This window comes from Natator depressus, chromosome 2 (genome assembly GCF_965152275.1).
Source record: "Natator depressus isolate rNatDep1 chromosome 2, rNatDep2.hap1, whole genome shotgun sequence".
Taxonomy (NCBI): Eukaryota; Metazoa; Chordata; order Testudines; family Cheloniidae; genus Natator; species Natator depressus.
In genome coordinates, this window is record NC_134235.1 from 263,647,015 (window position 1) to 263,665,286 (window position 18,272).

The window sequence follows — 18,272 nt, forward strand, 5'->3', positions numbered from 1 at the left end:
CACTCCCCAAGGGCCTTTCGGGGTCTTCTATGGACTTCAAGTTTCATTTGATTTCCAAGGTTTGTGGTCTCATTAATTAGCCATCTCTCCTAATGCAGGGATCCTACCTGTCAGATCAAAGATCGATTGCCCAAAAGAGCTAAGGAACAGAACTAAAGCTGAGCACTAGGCGTCATGAGCATCGAGAATCTGACTGTGCCCTGGCAAGTTCAACGCTGCCGAAAGAAATAGAAAAGAAGGGGCTCATCAGGTCCCCCTGCTAGCACCCAAATCTGGTGTCTAGTCAGTCTGCTGGGAAATAAGGAAAAGGAAATGAATAAAGAAGTCAGGAAATAACAAGGAAATGAAGAGGTTTGTCAAATGGGTTTCTGTCCGAATTGCAATCTTCCCAGCTACCAATCAAAGTTAAAGACCTAAAGTCAACCTATCGGCATCAGTACAGATTGTTAGATGGAAATTAACCCCATCTAACAAGTGTTAAGTGCCTGCAAGCAGCATGCAGACCGTTTAAAAGCACCGTAATGAGAGGCTCGGATGTAATGTATGCCCTAAATCAGAAAGGACAATAGGAGGACCAGAAGAACACTACCCTAGGTAAACGGCAGAGTAATGGAGGCCATTAGAGGCAAAAAGTCATCCTTCAAAAATTGGAAATCAAATCCTAGTGAGGATAATAGGAAGGTGCACGAACTCTGGCCGGTTGAGTGTCAAAGTCTAACAAGTTAGGCCAAGAAAGAATCTGAGAAGCAACGTGCTAAAGACACAAAAGCGAACCAGAAGAATGTTTTTAAGTACATCAGGAGCAGGCAGCCTGCCAAAGAGGCGGTGGGCCACTAGCTGCCGAAGGAGGAGTCTAGGAAGACGAGGCCATTGCAGAGAAGCCCCACGAATTCTTTGCAGCGCTCTTCGCTGCAGAGGACGGGAGGGAGAGTCCCACATGGGAGCGGTCCTTCTGGGTGACAGACCTGAAGTGCCAGTACCCCCCACCTCGGTGGGGGGGTGACTCGCGTATCGCACCATCCCACGGGGGGGTCACTCGTGTATCGCACCCACTCGGGGGTGGGTCACTGGGGGGGTCACTGGGGTCTCGCACCCACCTCTGCGGGGGGAGGGCGGAAGCGAAACGCGGCAGAGGCGGGGCCCCGATCCCGGCTGTGCCCGGGTCTCTCCGGGAGCCTGGACCCGGGGCCGGGCCGCCGGGCTCTGGCGCGTTACTGAGGCCGGGGGCGGCTCGGCCCCCCCGCCGCGGGGAGCGGGCCCGGCCGGCCCGGGCGGCCCTTGGGCCAGGGCGCCTGGGGGGGGAGGGGCCGGCCGCGGGGCTCGGCGCGCGGGGGAGCCGGGGCGGGCCAGGGCACAGCGCCCGGCCCGGGCAGGCAGGGGGAGGGGCCCGGGAGGGGGCGGAGCCGCGTGAGCACGTATGCAGATCTGTGTGCGAGCAGAGCCTTATGGGAGCGCGAGCCGGCTGCCGAGCGGGGCCCGAATTTGGCAGGCGGGGCTCGGCGGGGCTCGGCGGGGGCCCCGGGGACACGTGGGGGCAGGTCGCGGCAGTGGGGGCCGGCGTGGGCGGGGCCGGCGGGCGTGGCGCGGCGGGCCCCACCGTGGGTTGAGAGTGCGGGGCGAGCGAGGGCGGGCGGCGGCTGGGAACGAGCAACTCATACTTACCTGGCAGGGGAGACACCATGATCACGAAGGTGGTTTTCCCAGGGCGAGGCTCATCCATTGCACTGCGGGTGTGCTGACCCCTGCGATTTCCCCAAATGCGGGAAACTCGACTGCATAATTTGTGGTAGTGGGGGACTGCGTTCGCGCTCTCCCCTGGCCTGCGGTGAAAGACAGAAAAACCTCAGCAGCCGCTGTTCGTAACGTCTCTATGCGCTGTCCTGGGTTGGTCCGGGGGGGCGGTGCCGGTGCTGGCTACTTAGCTTCTGGATAGTCTTTGCTGTGTTTGCTTTTTCTGTACTGGGGTTTATAACCCGCTATGTTCTGGGTTAGTCGGAGGTCTGGTTGCTTTCTTGTTCTTCTCTGGGCTGTTGTATCTGATCTGCTCTCTAGTCTATCTGTGCCGGTTTTAAGCGACTGTTTTCTTTTGCCCTGAAGGGTGTAGCCTGGCTGCTCTGCCTCTTTCCCTGCTTGCAGCTTTTTGCCCATTTCTCCTTCTTGGGCTCTTCTTCGTCTGACGGGAGAACGGCCTGTCAAATACACTTGTCTCCCCTGGTTCCTTTGCACCATCGTCTGGGGGGTCACTGGTGGATCGCAGCCACCTCGGGGGGACGGGACTCTGGTGGATCACACCATCTTCGGGGAGGCACTCGTGTATCGCCACCATCCTCTTGGGGGCGGTCACTGGTGGATTGCATCCACCTTGGGGGGGGGGTCACTGGTGTATCGCACCCACCTCGGGGGAGGGTGGTCACTGGTGTTGTTATATCAATAAAATAAAAACCGGCAAGATCTTATTAAAGGGGAAAAGGCAAAATTCTACATTTATTGTGAATACAGAAAGAATCATAGTAAGTAGTTAGTTATAGCTATAACATTCCATCCAATCTCATATTTCTTCACACACACACAGGTTCTGCAAGGTTGTTATCATGGTTACCAGCCTTAGAGTTGCTCATGCCAAGCCACTGGCGACGTGGCCTGTGTTATACCAATAAAATAAAAACTAGCAGGATCATAGAATATCAGGGTTGGAAGGGACCTCAGGAGGTCATCTAGTCCAATCCCCTGCTCAAAGCAGGACCAATCCCCAACTAAATCATCCCAGCCAGGGCTTTGTCAAGCCTGACCTTAAAAATATCTAAGGAAGGAGATTCCACCACCTCCCTAGGTAACGCATTCCAGTGTTTCACCACCCTCCTAGTCAAAAAGTTTTTCCTAATATCCAACCTAACCCTCCCCCACTGCAACTTGAGACCATTACTCCTTGTCCTGTCATCCGCTACCACTGAGAACAGTCTAGAGCCATCCTCTTTGGAACCCCCTTTCAGGTAGTTGAAAGCAGCTATCAAATCCCCCCTCATTCTTCTCTTCCGCAGACTAAACAATCCCAGTTCCTTCAGCCTCTCCTCATAACTCATGTGTTCCAGTCCCCTAATCATTTTTGTTACCCTCCGCTGGACTCTTTCCAATTTTTCTACATCCTTCTTGTAGTGTGGGGCCCAAAACTGGACACAATACTCCAGATGAGGCCTCACCAATGAGGAATAGAGGGGAACGATCACGTCCCTTGATCTGCTGGCAACGCCCCTACTTATACAGCCCAAAATGCCATTGGCCTTCTTGGCTACAAGGGCACACTGCTGACTCATATCCAGCTTCTCGTCCACTGTTTCCAGTCTGCCCTCCGGGGGTCCTCTGGTTATTTCCACTTGACGCCTTCTTCAGCCGATGGACACTGGATTCTCAGGCTGGCACCTCCCTGATCATTCAGTTATTATCCACACCAAGCATCCATCCACATACATCCTCTATCTCTATTTTAATCACAATTGTTAACAAAGCAAGAGGAATACAACACAAGGGCGGGGAGTCTCTGGCTGCTGTTTCCGTTTTTACAGAGTATTGCTTTGAGTCTCTCTCTGTGTGTGAGTAGTTGTTGTTACAAAGAATTGCTTTGAGAAAAGACTCTGCCTTAGAACATGGTTTTCCCAGGGCAAGGCTCATCCATTGCACTGAGGGTGTGCTGACCCCTGCGATTTCCCCAAATGCGGGAAACTCGACTGCATATTTTGTGGTAGTGGGGGACTGCGTTCGCGCTCTCCCCGGCGTTCGGTCAAAGACAGAAAGACCTCAGCAGCCGGTGCTCGTAACTCTCTGTGCGGTGCCTTGGTTGGGCCCCAGCGGGGGCTGCTTAGCTTGTGAATAGTCCTTGGCACGTTTGTATTTTCTGTACTTGGGTTTATAACCCACTAAGTTCGGTGTTAGTCAAAGGTCTGGTTGCTTTCTTTTTCTTCCCTGGGCAGTTGGATGTGATCTGCTCTCTAGTCTGCCTTTAGGGGTTTGGTCTACTGTTTTCTTTTGCTCTGAGGGGTGCAGCCTGGCTGCTCTGCCTCTTTCCCCGCTTGCAGCTTGTTGCCCATTCCTCCTTCTTGGGCTCTTCTTCCTCTGACGGGAGGACGGCCTGTCAAACACACGTGTCTCCCCTGGTTCCTTCGCACCATCCTCTGGGGGGGTCATTGGTGTATCACACCCACCTCTGGGAGGGCACTCGTATATCGCACCATCCTTTCGGGGGGGGGGGGTCCCTGGTGTCTCGCACCATCCTCTGCGGGGGAAGCGTGTCCCCCCCGCCCGGCAGAGGCGGGGCCCCGATCCCGGCTGTGCCCGGGTCTCTCCGGGAGCCTGGACCCGGGGCCGGGCCGCCGGGCTCTGGCGCGTTACTGAGGCCGGGGGCGGCTCGGCCCCCCCCGCCGCGGGGAGCGGGCCCGGCCGGAGCGGGCGGCCCTTGGGCCAGGGCGCCTGGGGGGGGAGGGGCCGGCCGCGGGGCTCGGCGCGCGGGGGAGCCGGGGCGGGCCAGGGCACAGCGCCCGGCCCGGGCAGGCAGGGGGAGGGGCCCGGGAGGGGGCGGAGCCGCGTGAGCACGTATGCAGATCTGTGTGCGAGCAGAGCCTTATGGGAGCGCGAGCCGGCTGCCGAGCGGGGCCCGAATTTGGCAGGCGGGGCTCGGCGGGGAGAAGGGTGGGGCCCCGGGGACACGTGGGGGCAGGTCGCGGCAGTGGGGGCCGGCGTGGGCGGGGCCGGCGGGCGTGGCGCGGCGGGCCCCACCGTGGGTTGAGAGTGCGGGGCGAGCGAGGGCGGGCGGCGGCTGGGAACGAGCAACTCATACTTACCTGGCAGGGGAGACACCATGATCACGAAGGTGGTTTTCCCAGGGCGAGGCTCATCCATTGCACTGCGGGTGTGCTGACCCCTGCGATTTCCCCAAATGCGGAAAACTCGACTGCATAATTTGTGGTAGTGGGGGACTGCGTTCGCGCTCTCCCCTGGCCTGCGGTGAAAGACAGAAAAACCTCAGCAGCCGCTGTTTATAACATGCTGTTCCTTGACCTGGTCTGTGAGAGGAGCTGCCTAGTTTGTGAACAGTCCTTAGCACGTTGATGACTTTCACAGGCGTTCCCTTACACCACTGTGTTCTCCGTTAGTGGAGTTCAGACGGGAGGGAGAGTTACACATCAGAGCGGTGTTTCTTGGGTGACAAATCTGAAGTACTAGCCTGGGATAAGAAGTTTTACAACCAATTGTTCAATTAAACAGAAGAAGTCACCAGGGCCAGATGGCATGAGGGAGCTCAAATATGAAATTGCAGAACCACGAGCTGTAGTGCGCAAGCTACCACTGAAGGAAGCCTGTGTTGCAGCTGACCGGCAGGTAGCTCTCGTAAGCTCAATTTTTAAAATGGGCTCTAAAGGCGAGTCTGGCAATTGCAGGCCTGTGAGCTGAACTTCAGTAACCGGCAAATTGGTAGAAACCCAGCTAAAGAGGCTCTATGGGGAAAGGGTGAACGCAGCTTTTGGAAAGGGAACTCATACCTCACCAAATGGTCTAGTCTTCTTTGAGGATTTCAAAAAGCATGTGGATAAGATGGTTCAGTCGATATAGCAAACTGGGATTTTCAGAAAGCCTTTGCCAGGGTCTCTCACCAAAGGCTCTAAAGAAAACAAAGTGGTTATGGGATAAGAATGTAAGAATGGCCATGTGGGGTCAGACCAAAAATCCATCTAGCCCAGTCTCCTGTCCTCTGACAGTGGCCAAGGCCAGGTGCCCCAGAGGGAATGAACAGAACAGGTAACCATCGAGTGATCCATCCCCTGTCGCCCATTCCCAGCTGCTGGCAAACAGGGGTTAGCTAGGGATATCGCTGACTAAGCGCCATTGAGGGACCTATCTTCCATGAATTTATCTACTTCTTTTTTGAACCCTGTTATAGTCTTGGCCCTCACAACATCCTCTGGCAAGGAGTTCCACAGGTTGACTGTGTGTTGTGTGAAGAAATACTTCCTTTTGTTTGTTTTAAACTTGCTGCCTGTTAATTTCATTTGGTGACCCCCTAGTTCTTGTGTTATGAGAAGGAGTAAATAACACTTCCTTATTTACTTTCTCCACACTGGTCATGATTTTATAGACCTCTATCATATCTCCCCTTAGTCGTCTCTTTTCCAAGGTGAAAAGTCCCAGTCTTATTAATCTCTTCTTATACAGAAGCTGCTTCATACCCCTAATCATTTTTGTTGCCCTTTTCTGAATCTTTACAATTCCAATATATCTTTTTTGAGATGGGGCGACCACATCTGCACACAGTATTCAAGGTGTGGGCACACCATGGATTTATATAGAGGCAACATGATATTTTCTGTCTTATTATCTATTCCATTCCTAACGATTCTCAACATTCCGCTGCACATTGAGTGGATGTGTTCAGAGAACTATCCACAGTGACTCCAAGATCTCTTTTTTGAGTGGTAACAGCTAATTTAGACCCCCATCGTTTATAGTTAGAGTTGGGATTATGTTTTCCAATGTGCATTACTTTGCATTTATCAGCATTGACTTTCATCTGCCATTTTGTTGCCCGGTCACCCAGTTTTGTGAGATCTCTTTGTAGCTCTTCGCAGTCTGCTTTGGACTTAACTATCTTGAGTAGTTTTGTATCATCTGCAAATTTTGCCACCTCACTGTTTACCCCTTTCCCCAGATCACTGATGAATAAGTTGAACAGTACTGGTCCCAGTATGGACCCCTGGGGGACACCTGGGGATAAGAGGGAAGATCCTCTTCTGACACTGGCCGACCAGGTGCCAGCTTATGCCAAGGCCCCCTAGGCCTTACTGAAAAGTGGCAAATGCATGGCTGGAAACTAGTCTTGCTCACCTGTTTGTTAGTGTTGTTAAAACAGTCATTAGATTTATAAAAATGTTTTGTGTTTAGACTTTATGAAAAGCTTCTGAGTTGCTGCATGCCTTATTCTCACCTCTAATAGCTATATCCCATGTTACAAGGTGATATATAAGCGTTGGCACTAAAAATGTCAACCCCCTTGCCGCCACCAGTCAGGAGAGAAGCATTACCAACTGTGAAATGCTAGTTTACCAGAAGAGGAGTCAACTCCCTTCCAACTAGAGAAGGCCCTGAGACATCAGACAAGCCACTGCGGATCAGCCGTGGACAAAGGACTTGGTTGATTGCTCCCCCTCACACCCTCCCACCCCCACGAGGAGGTGGAGACCTGCACAAACACTTGCCCCATCATCTTGAATTCTGGGGGAATGGAATAAGAATCCCTGTCAAGAGGAACTGTTGTCCCTATGCTGCTTGGACTTCAGGGAGAGGGCGCGCCTTCGAAGCGTCAGCAAGGGGTCCTGTTACACTGACAACACTGCACAGGATCGTCTCAGGGGACAAGACAAGACGTCACGTTTATTATAATAACACAATTTGATTTAAGACCAATAACTAATATCTAATACCTACACACACACACACATGTACGTACGTTCTGCAGCTGCTAGATAGGTACCAGTCCTGAATGTAGCTTGAGTTTGTGGCTTGGGTTCGTAGCTCGTGGCGGCGAACTGGCCAGGAAAGCCGGGCACAAGGAAGGGCTGGGTCTCTGTTGGGCATGCACCGGTGCCCTTCCATGTTGGCAGCAGAATGTTACCCTCCAAAGTCTTCCATCTCCCCCATCCTTTTCGTAGGCTTCGGTTTGAATCCAGAGTCTACAGGTCTTGCTGTGTCACGCTGGCTCTGGGTCCGGTGTGATTGATCACCCGTCAATTGCAGACGTGACTTTCAGCCTGGGACCTGGCTTTGATGTTTCTTCAATTGTACTTTTGTTCTTTTCTTTTGGGGTGGACTCCTCTTGCTTTGTCAGGGCTGTTGTCTGCATCTTCAGCCCTTGGTGTTTACACTTTATTTCATCAGGACAGGCTGGGGCTGGAGGTTGATTCCATCATCCATCCACCCCTCATTCCCACATCTGAACTACACGAATCAGATTACAGCCGGGTTTTGCAAAAATGAAGTGAGCATTTTAAAATGGAGTTTGGGACAAGTTAAAATGGAGTTTGGGTTACACCGTGGACACGTGTAAGGAACGGCAAACCGGGAGCAGAAGTTCCAATGTTGAAGCCATGCAAGTTTCAGGGATTTAAGCAGCAATTGGATTGCAAGTGAAACTCAATTAGCCAGTTATTGGGGTACCTGGTTTTATGAATGAATATTGTTTCATTCATAAAACTTTACTTATGAAGTTATATTAATAAAGTGAACAATTAAAAACAATTTCATTGATCAGTTCTACAATCCCGGCAGTCTGGCTTGGGTTAGCTCTCAGGGACACACAGGGATTGCGTGTTACAGCAGCTTCTACTGCTTTTTGAAACCTCCGACTATAACTCCTCTGTGTGTATGTTTCCCCGCTTTAACCTGGTAAATCCGTTTTTTCTTTCTTTTCCTAGTTAGTAAAGATTTAGCTGGTTTATTATCGGATTGGCCACGAACGTTGTCTTCGGTTTGAGATCTGAGGTGCAACTGACCTGGCTGAGGGACTGGAATATTGTTATGGTTTTTGGTGCAAGGGACCATCTCTCACAAAGGCAGGCTCACCTGGGTGACAAGATAAATGCAGGGTGCCCAAGGGGGCTGTCTGTGGCTCCATGTTAAGGCTATTCAAGCCTGAAGAGTTCACACTTGATACTTGGTTGGTGAAATCCAAGTCTGGAACACACAACCGTGAGGAGCCCCCTGCTGTCTGCCAGCCCCGGGCGCCCAGGGCTCCTGCTCTCTGGCCTCTGGCTGCTCTAGAAAGGAAAGTTTCTAGCATGCCCGGTTCAGAAACCGGAAGGGAAATAAAGAGAACCCACAGGACCTTTTTTAAAAAACAATCCTCATCATTTTTAAGCCAATCTCGTGATTCTGGGCAGTCCGACTCATGATTTCCCAATGGTCAGGGTGGCAGCCCTGAGACGTTAAGGGTTATTATTTAGCCTTTACGTTACAGTAGGTTTGGGGGGGGGGATCAGGATTGAACCCCTGTGTACCAAGAGCAGCATGACACCTGGTGCCTTGTCTTGATCTTACAAACCAAGACTCATGGGACGTAGGCTGGGTGAGGAGACGTCTGTGTAACTCATGCAGTTGTTGACATACGTGTGACCTCAAATCTTACCAACCTCCCGCCCACAAAAAAAACAACCAAACAAAAAACCAACCAACCATCTCCCCAACAGACCCACAGTCTGGAAAGCCTACGTCCCTCGTGCGGTTGAAAAGACTCACAGCAGAAAGAAGGATCCCAGCTTCTTAAATAATCCTCTAGCAAGACAAAGAACTGTATGTCTATAGACTCACGAAACACTCCCAAGAAATTGTAATGATATTTTATCATAAAGAAACCAAAGCACTAGAGATTTCAGATTTTTCAACGACTTCAAAAAATCTACTTTACACTGTTGGCTCATAGCTTTCAGAGCAGCAGCCGTGTTCGTCTGTATCCGCAAAAAGAACAGGAGGACTTGTGGCACCTTAGAGACTAACCAATTTATCTGAGCATGAGCTTTCGTGAGCTACAGCTCACTTCATCGGATGCATTCAGAGGAAAATACAGTGGGGAGATTTATATACACAGAGAACACGAAACAATGGGTTTTACCATACGACTGTTTTTTGAATGTTATAATTCTTGACGTCTGATTTGTGTCCATTTATTCATTTACGTAGAGACTGTCCGGTTTGGCCAATGTACATGGCAGAGGGGCATTGCTGGCACATGATGGCATAGATCACATTGGTAGATGTGCAGGTGAATGAGCCTCTGATAGTGTGGCTGATGTAATTAGGCCCTATGATGGTGTCTCCTGAATAGATATGTGGACGTCAAGAATTATAACATTCAAAAATCAGTCAGAGAACACTTCAATCTCTTTGGTCACTCGATTACAGACCTAAAAGTGGCAATTCTTCAACAAAAAAACTTCAGAAACAGACTTCAACGAGAGACTGCTGAATTGGAATTAATTTGCAAACTGGATACAATTAACTTAGGCTTGAATAGAGACTGGGAGTGGATGGGTCATTACACAAAGTAAAACTATTTCCCCATGTTTATTTCCCCCCCCCCCCCCACACTCAGACGTTCTTGTCAACTGCTGGAAATGGCCCACCTTGATTATCACTACAAAAGGTTTTTTCCCCCCCGCTTTCCTGCTGGTAATAGCTCACCTTACCTGATCACTCTCGTTACAGTGTGTATGGTAACACCCATTGTTTCGTGTTCTCTGTGTATATAAAATCTCCCCACTGTATTTTCCACTGAATGCATCCGATGAAATGAGCTGTAGCTCATGAAAGCTTATGCTCAAATAAATGTGTTAGTCTCTAAGGTGCCACAAGTCCTCCTTTTCTTTTTTCATAGTTAGCTTGTGATCCACTGGGACCCCCAGATCCCTTTCCGCAGGACTCCTTCCTAGGCCGTCATTTCCCATTGTGTATGTGTGCACCTGATTGTTCCTTTCTAAGTAGAGTACTTTGCATTTGTCCTTGTTGAATTACTTACTTCAGACCATTTCTCCAGTTTGTCCAAATCATTTTGAATTTTAACCCTATCCTCCAAAACACTTGCAGCTCCTCCCAGCCCAATTGGTATCATCCGCAAACTGTATAAGTGTACTCTCTATGCCATGATCTAAATCATTGATGAAGTTATTGAATGGAAACGTATCCAGAACTGATCCCTGCAGGACCCCACTCATTATGCCCTTCCAGCATGACTGTGAACCACTGATAACTACTCTCTGGGAACAGTTTTCCAACCAGTTTTGCACCCACCTAATTGTAGCTCCATCTAGGTTGCATTTTCCTAGTTTGTCTATGAGAAGGTCATGCAAGACAGTATCAGAAACTTTAGTAAAGTCAAGCTATACCACATCTAGTGCTTCCCCCCATCCACAAGGCTTGTTACCCTGTAAAAGAAAGGTATCAGGTTGGTTTGACACAATTTGTTCTTGACAAATCCATGCTGACTGTTACTTATCACCTTATTCTCTTCTAGGTGTTTGCAAATTGATTGCTTAATTATTTGCTCCATTATCTTTCCGGGTACAGAAGTTAAGCTGACTGCTCTGTAATTCCCCAGGTTGTCTTTATTTCCCTTTTTATAGATGGGCACTATATTTGCCCTTTTCCAGTCCTCTGGAATCTCGCCCGTCTTCCATGACTTTTCCAAGATAATTGCTAATGGCTCAGATATCTCCTCAGTCAGCTCCTCGAGTATTCTAGGATGCATTTCGTCAGGCCCTGGTGATTTGAAGACATCTAACTTGTCTAAGTAATTTTTAACTTGTTCTTTTCCTATTTTTGCCTGTAATCCTACCTCATTTTCATTGGCATTCACTATGTTAGATGTCCAATTGCCACCAACCTTCTTGGTGAAAACTGAAACAAAGAAGTCATTAAGCACCTCATCCATTTCCACATTTTCTGTTATTGTTTCCCCCACCTCATTGAGTAATGGGCCTACTCTATCCTTGGTCTTCCTCTTGCTTCTAATGTATTTGGAATGTTTTCTTCTTAACCTTTATGTCTCTAGCTAATTTGATCTTGTTTTGTGCCTTGGCCTTTCTAAGGGTATGGCTACACTACGGAATAAGGTCGAATTTATAGAAGTCGGTTTTTTAGAAATCGGTTTTATATATTCGAGTGTGTGTGTCCCCACAGAAAATGCTCTAAGTGCATTAACTCGGCAGAGTGCTTCCACCGTACCGAGGCTAGCGTCGACTTCCGGAGCGTTGCACTGTGGGTAGCTATCCCACAGTTCCCGCAGTCTCCGCTGCCCATTGGAATTCTGGGTTGAGATCCCAATGCCTGATGGGGCTAAAACATTGTCGCGGGTGGTTCTGGGTACATATCGTCAAGCCCCCTTTCCCTCCCTCCCTCCGTGAAAGCAAGGGCAGACAATCATTCCACGCCTTTTTTCTGTGCGGACGCCATACCAAGGCAAGCATGGAGGCCGCTCAGCTCACTCTGGCAATTAGGAGCACATTAAACACCACACGCATTATCCAGCAGTATATGCAGCACCAGAACCTGGCAGAGCGATACCGGGCGAGGAGGCGACGTCAGCGCGGTGACGTGAGTGATCAGGACATGGACACAGATTTCTCTCAAAGCACGGGCCCTGCCAATGTGGGCATCATGGTGCTAATGGGGCAGGTTCATGCTGTGGAATGCCAATTCTGGGCTCGGGAAACAAGCACAGCCTGGTGGGACCGCATAGTGTTCCAGGTCTGGGACGATTCCCAGCGGCTGCGAAACTTTTGCATGCGTAAGGGCACTTTCCTGGAACTTTGTGACTTGCTTTCCCCTGCCCTGAAGCGCATGAATACCAAGATGAGAGCAGCCCTCACTGTTGAGAAGCGAGTGGCGATAGCCCTGTGGAAGCTTGCAATGCCAGACAGCTACCGGTCAGTCGGGAATCAATTTGGAGTGGGCAAATCTACTGTGGGGGCTGCTGTGATGCAAGTAGCCCACGCAATCAAAGATCTGCTGATATCAAGGGTAGTGACCCTGGGAAATGTGCAGGTCATAGTGGATGGCTTTGCTGCAATGGGATTCCCTAACTGTGGTGGGGCCATAGACAGAACCCATATCCCTATCTTGGCACCGGAGCACCAAGCCGGCGAGTACATAAACCGCAAGGGGTACTTTTCAATAGTGCTGCAAGCACTGGTGGATCACAAGGGACGTTTCACCAACATCAACGTGGGATGGCCGGGAAAGGTACATGACGCTCGCATCTGCATTAACTCTGGTCTGTTTCAAAAGCTGCAGGAAGGGACTTTATTCCCAGACCAGAAAATAACTGTTGGGGACATTGAAATGCCTACAGTTATCCTTGGGGACCCAGCCTACCCCTTAATGCCATGGCTCATGAAGCCATACACAGGCAGCCTGGACAGTAGTCAGGAGCTGTTCAGCTACAGGCTGAGCAAGTGCAGAATGGTGGTAGAATGTGCATTTGGACGTTTAAAGGCGCGCTGGCGCAGTTTACTGACTCGCTTAGACCTCAGCGAAACCAATATTCCCACTGTTATTACTGCTTGCTGTGTGCTCCACAATATCTGTGAGAGTAAGGGGGAGACTTTTATGGCGGGGTGGGAGGGTGAGTCAAATCGCCTGCCTGCTGGTTACGCGCAGCCAGACACCAGGGCGGTTAGAAGAGCACAGGAGGGCGCGGTGCGCATCAGAGAAGCTTTGAAAACAAGTTTCATGACTGGCCAGGCTACGGTGTGAAAGTTCTGTTTGTTTCTCCTTGATGAAACCCCCTGCCCCTTGGTTCACTCTACTTCCCTGCAAGCTAACCACCCTCTCCTCCTCCCTTCGATCACCGCTTGCAGAGGCAATAAAGTCATTGTTGCTTCACATTCATGCATTCTTTATTCATTCATCACACAAATAGGGGGATGACTACCAAGGTAGCCCAGGAGGGGTGGTGGAGGAGGGAAGGAGAATGCCACACAGCACTTTAAAAGTTTACAACTTTAAAATTTATTGAATGCCAGCCTTCTTTTTTTTGGGCAATCCTCTGTGGTGGAGTGGCTGGTTGGCCGGAGGCCCCCCCACCGTGTTCTTGGGCGTTTGGGTGTGGAGGCTATGGAACTTGGGGAGGAGGGCGGTTGGTTACACAGGGGCTGTAGTGGCACTCTGTGCTCCAGCTGCCTTTGCTGCAGCTCAGCCATACACTGGAGCATACTGGTTTGGTCCTCCAGCAGCCTCAGCATTGAATCCTGCCTCCTCTCATCCCGCTGCCGCCACATTTGAGCTTCAGCCCTGTCTTCAGCCCGCCACTTACTCTCTTCAGCCCGCCACCTCTCCTCCCCGTCATTTTATGCTTTCCTGCACTCTGACATTATTTGCCTCCACGCATTCGTCTGTGCTGTGTCAGTGTGGGAGGACAGCATGAGCTCAGAGAACATTGCATCACGAGTGCGTTTTTTTTTCTTTCTAATCTTCACTACCTCTGGGAAGGCGAAGATCCTGTGATCACTGAAACACATTCAGCTGGTGGAGAAAAAAAAAGGGACAGCGGTATTTAAAAAGACACATTTTATAAAACAGTGGCTACACTCTTTCAGGGTAAACCTTGCTGTTAACATTACATACATAGCACATGTGCTTTGGTTACAGGGTCGCATTTTGCCTCCCCCCACCGCGTGGCTACCCCCTCAACCCTCCCCCCTCCCCGTGGCTAACAGCGGGGAACATTTCTGTTCAGCCACAGGCAATCAGCCCAGCAGGAATGGGCTCCTCTGAGTGTCCCCTGAAGAAAAGCACCCTATTTCAACCAGGTGACCATGGATTATATCTCACTCTCCTGAGGATAACACACGAACGGATGTTGCTTGAACGCCAGCAAACATACACTGCAATGCTTTGTTGTACAATGATTCCCGAGTACGTGTTACTGGCCTGGAGTGGTAAAGTGTCCTACCATGAAGGACGCAATAAGTCTGCCCTCCCCAGAAACCTTTTGCAAAGGCTTTGGGAGTACATCCAGGAGAGCCGCGAATGCCAGGGCAAAGTAATCCTTTCACATGCTTGCTTTTAAACCATGTATAGTATTTTAAAAGGTACACTCACCGGAGGTCCCTTCTCCGCCTGCTGGGTCCAGGAGGCAGCCTTGGGTGGGTTCAGGGGGTACTGGCTCCAGGTCCAGGGTGAGAAACAGTTCCTGGCTGTCGGGAAAACCGGTTTCTCCGCTTGCTTGCTGTGAGCTATCTACAACCTCGTCATCATCATCATCTTCTTCGTCCCCAAAACCTGCTTCCGTATTGCCTCCATCTCCATTGAAGGAGTCAAACAACACGGCTGGGGTAGTGGTGGCTGAACCCCCTAAAATGGCATGCAGCTCATCATAGAAGCGGCATGTTTGGGGCTCTGACCCGGAGCGGCCGTTCGCCTCTCTGGTTTTCTGGTAGGCTTGCCTCAGCTCCTTCAGTTGCACGCGGCACTGCTTCGGGTCCCTGTTATGGCCTCTGTCCTTCATGCCCTGGGAGATTTTGACAAAGGTTTTGGCATTTTGAAAACTGGAACGGAGTTCTGATAGCACGGATTCCTCTCCCCATACAGCGATCAGATCCCGTACCTCCCGTTCGGTCCATGCTGGAGCTCTTTTGCGATTCTGAGACTCCATCATGGTCACCTCTGCTGATGAGCTCTGCATGGTCACCTGCAGCTTGCCACGCTTGCCAAACAGGAAATGAGATTCAAAAGTTCGCGGTTCTTTTCCTGTCTACCTGACCAGTGCATCTGAGTTGAGAGTGCTGTCCAGAGCGGTCAAAATGGAGCACTCTGGGATAGCTCCCGGAGGCCAATACCGTCGAATTGTGTCCACAGTACCCCAAATTCGACCCGGCAAGGCCGATTTAAGCGCTAATCCACTTGTCAGGGGTGGAGTAAGGAAATCGATTTTAAGAGCCCTTTAAGTCGCAATAAAGGGCTTCATCGTGTGGACGGGTGCAGGTTTACATCGATTTAACGCTGCTAAATTCGACCTAAAGTCCTAGTGTAGACCAGGGCTAAGGGGGAGACGTTTATGGCGGGGTGGGAGGTTGAGGCAAATCGCCTGCCTGCTGGTTACGCGCAGCCAGACACCAGGGCGGTTAGAAGAGCACAGGAGGGTGCAGTACGCATCAGAGAAGCTTTGAAAACAAGTTTCATGACTGGCCAGGCTACGGTGTGAAAGTTCTGTTTGTTTCTCCTTGATGAAACCCCCTGCCCCTTGGTTCACTCTACTTCCCTGCAAGCTAACCACCCTCCCCTCCTCCCTTCGATCACCGCTTGCAGAGGCAATAAAGTCATTGTTGCTTCACATTCATGCATTCTTTATTCATTCATCACACAAATAGGGGGATGACTACCAAGGTAGCCCAGGAGGGGTGGTGGAGGAGGGAAGGAGAATGCCACACAGCACTTTAAAAGTTTACAACTTTAAAATTTATTGAATGCCAGCCTTCTTTTTTTGGGCAATCCTCTGTGGCGGAGTGGCTGGTTGGCCGGTGGCCACCCCACCACGTTCTTGGGCGTCTGGGTGAGGAGGCTATGGAACTTGGGGAGGAGAGCGGTTGGTTACACAGGGGCTGTAGTGGCAGTCTGTGCTCCAGCTGCCTTTGCTGCAGCTCAGCCATACACTGGAGCATACTGGTTTGATCCTCCAGCAGCCTCAGCATTGAATCCTGCCTCCTCTCATCACGCTGCCGCCACATTCGAGCTTCAGCCCTGTCTTCAGCCCGCCACTTACTCTTCAGCCCGCCACTTACTCTCTTCAGCCCGCCACCTCTCCTCCCGGTCATTTTGTGCTTTCCTGCACTCTGACATTGTTTGCCTCCACGCATTCGTCTGTGCTCTGTCAGTGTGGGAGGACAGCATGAGCTCAGAGAACATTGCATCACGAGTGCGTTTTTTTTTCTTTCTAATCTTTGCTAGCCTCTGGGAAGGAGAAGATCCTGTGATCATTGAAACACATGCAGCTGGTGGAGAAAAAAAAAAGGGACAGCGGTATTTAAAAAGACACATTTTATAAAACAGTGGCTACACTCTTTCAGGGTAAACCTTGCTGTTAACATTACATACATAGCACATGTGCTTTCGTTACAAGGTCGCATTTTGCCTCCCCCCACCGCGTGGCTACCCCCTCAACCCTCCCCCCTCCCCGTGGCTAACAGTGGTGAACATTTCTGTTCAGCCACAGGCAAACAGCCCAGCAGGAACGGGCTCCTCTGAGTGTCCCCTGAAGAAAAGCACCCTATTTCAACCAGGTGACCGTGAATGATATCTCACTCTCCTGAGGATAACACAGAGAGATAAAGAACGGATGTTGTTTGAACGCCAGCAAACATACACTGCAATGCTTTCTTGTACAATGATTCCCGAGTACGTGTTACTGGCCTGGAGTGGTAAAGTGTCCTACCATGAAGGACGCAATAAGTCTGCCCTCCCCAGAAACCTTTTGCAAAGGCTTTGGGAGTACATCCAGGAGAGCCGCGAATGCCAGGGCAAAGTAATCCTTTCACATGCTTGCTTTTAAACCATGTATAGTATTTTAAAAGGTACACTCACCGGAGGTCCCTTCTCCGCCTGCCGGGTCCAAAAAGCAGCCTTGGGTGGGTTCGGGGGGTACTGGCTCCAGGTCCAGGGTGAGAAACAGTTCCTGGCTGTCGGGAAAACCGGTTTCTCCGCTTGCTTGCTGTGAGCTATCTACAACCTCGTCATCATCATCATCTTCTTCGTCCCCAAAACCTGCTTCCGTGTTGCCTCCATCTCCATTGAAGGAGTCAAACAACACGGCTGGGGTAGTGGTGGCTGAACCCCCTAAAATGGCATGCAGCTCATCATAGAAGCGGCATGTTTGGGGCTCTGACCCGGAGCGGCCGTTCGCCTCTCTGGTTTTCTGGTAGGCTTGCCTCAGCTCCTTCAGTTTCACGCGGCACTGCTTCGGGTCCCTGTTATGGCCTCTGTCCTTCATGCCCTGGGAGATTTTGACAAAGATTTTGGCATTTCGAAAACTGGAACGGAGTTCTGATAGCACGGATTCCTCTCCCCATACAGCGATCAGATCCCGTACCTCCCGTTCAGTCCATGCTGGAGCTCTTGCGATTCTGGGACTCCATCATGGTCACCTCTGCTGATGAGCTCTGCATGGTCACCTGCAGCTTGCCACGTTGGCCAAACAGGAAATGAGATTCAAAAGTTCGCGGTTCTTTTCCTGTCTACCTGGCCAGTGCATCTGAGTTGAGAGTGCTGTCCAGAGCGGTCACAATGGAGCACTCTGGGATAGCTCCCGGAGGCCAATACCATCGAATTGTGTCCACAGTACCCCAAATTCGACCCGGCAAGGCTGATTTAAGCGCTAATCCCCTTGTCAGGGGTGGAGTAAGGAAATCGATTTTAAGAGCCCTTTAAATCGAAATAAAGGGCTTCATCGTGTGGACGGGTGCAGGTTTACATCGATTTAACGCTGCTAAATTCGACCTAAAGTCCTAGTGTAGACCAGGGCTAATTTTATCCCTTCATACATGTGTTATTTGTTTATATTCATCCTTTGTAATTTGACCAAGTTTCCACTTTTTGTAGGACTCTTTCTTGATTTTTAGATCATTGAAGATCTCCTGGTCTCTTGCCAGACTTCCTATCTTTCCTACGCAGTGGGGTAGTTTGCTCTTGCGCCCTTAATAATGTCTCTTTGAAAACTGCCAACTGTCTTCAATTGCTTTTCCCCT

General features: G+C 50.5%; 1 protein-coding gene and 3 non-coding genes across 5 annotated transcripts; 3 read left to right on the forward strand and 1 right to left on the reverse strand.

Moving 5' to 3' along the window:
* The first annotated feature begins 1,654 nt into the window (after positions 1–1,654).
* On the forward strand, positions 1,655–1,818 carry LOC141983524 (U1 spliceosomal RNA). Its single transcript, XR_012638377.1, has one exon. It is a non-coding gene; the product is annotated as a U1 spliceosomal RNA (small nuclear RNA).
* A 1,789-nt stretch (positions 1,819–3,607) lies between these two features.
* Positions 3,608–3,768, forward strand: LOC141983531 (U1 spliceosomal RNA). Its single transcript, XR_012638381.1, has one exon. It is a non-coding gene; the product is annotated as a U1 spliceosomal RNA (small nuclear RNA).
* A 1,056-nt stretch (positions 3,769–4,824) lies between these two features.
* On the forward strand, positions 4,825–4,988 carry LOC141983521 (U1 spliceosomal RNA). The gene has a single exon (XR_012638374.1). It is a non-coding gene; the product is annotated as a U1 spliceosomal RNA (small nuclear RNA).
* An 8,599-nt stretch (positions 4,989–13,587) lies between these two features.
* LOC141983446 (myb/SANT-like DNA-binding domain-containing protein 7) lies at positions 13,588–15,432 on the reverse strand. Of its 2 annotated transcripts, XM_074946610.1 has the most exons (3): positions 15,140–15,432; positions 14,635–15,043; positions 13,588–14,055 (listed from the first exon to the last, which is right to left on the reverse strand). In XM_074946610.1, the coding sequence occupies exons 1-3, from the start codon at positions 15,215–15,217 to the stop codon at positions 14,009–14,011; spliced, it is 534 nt and encodes a 177-aa protein (XP_074802711.1). In that variant the 5' UTR covers positions 15,218–15,432; the 3' UTR covers positions 13,588–14,008. The 2 variants fall into 2 exon arrangements, with proteins under 2 accessions (XP_074802711.1, XP_074802710.1); XM_074946609.1 differs by having other exon boundaries at positions 14,635–15,432.
* Positions 15,433–18,272: the final 2,840 nt, after the last annotated feature.

Excerpts from the sequence above, each read along its gene's own strand:
- LOC141983446 (XM_074946609.1), bottom strand. The coding sequence starts at position 15,217 with ATGCAGAGCTCATCAGCAGAGGTGACCATGATGGAGTCTCAGAATCGC. Across the intron at positions 14,056-14,634 it reads AGGCGGAGAAGGGACCTCCG|CTGAATGTGTTTCAGTGATC; the intron begins GTGAGTGTACCT and ends TTTCTCCACCAG.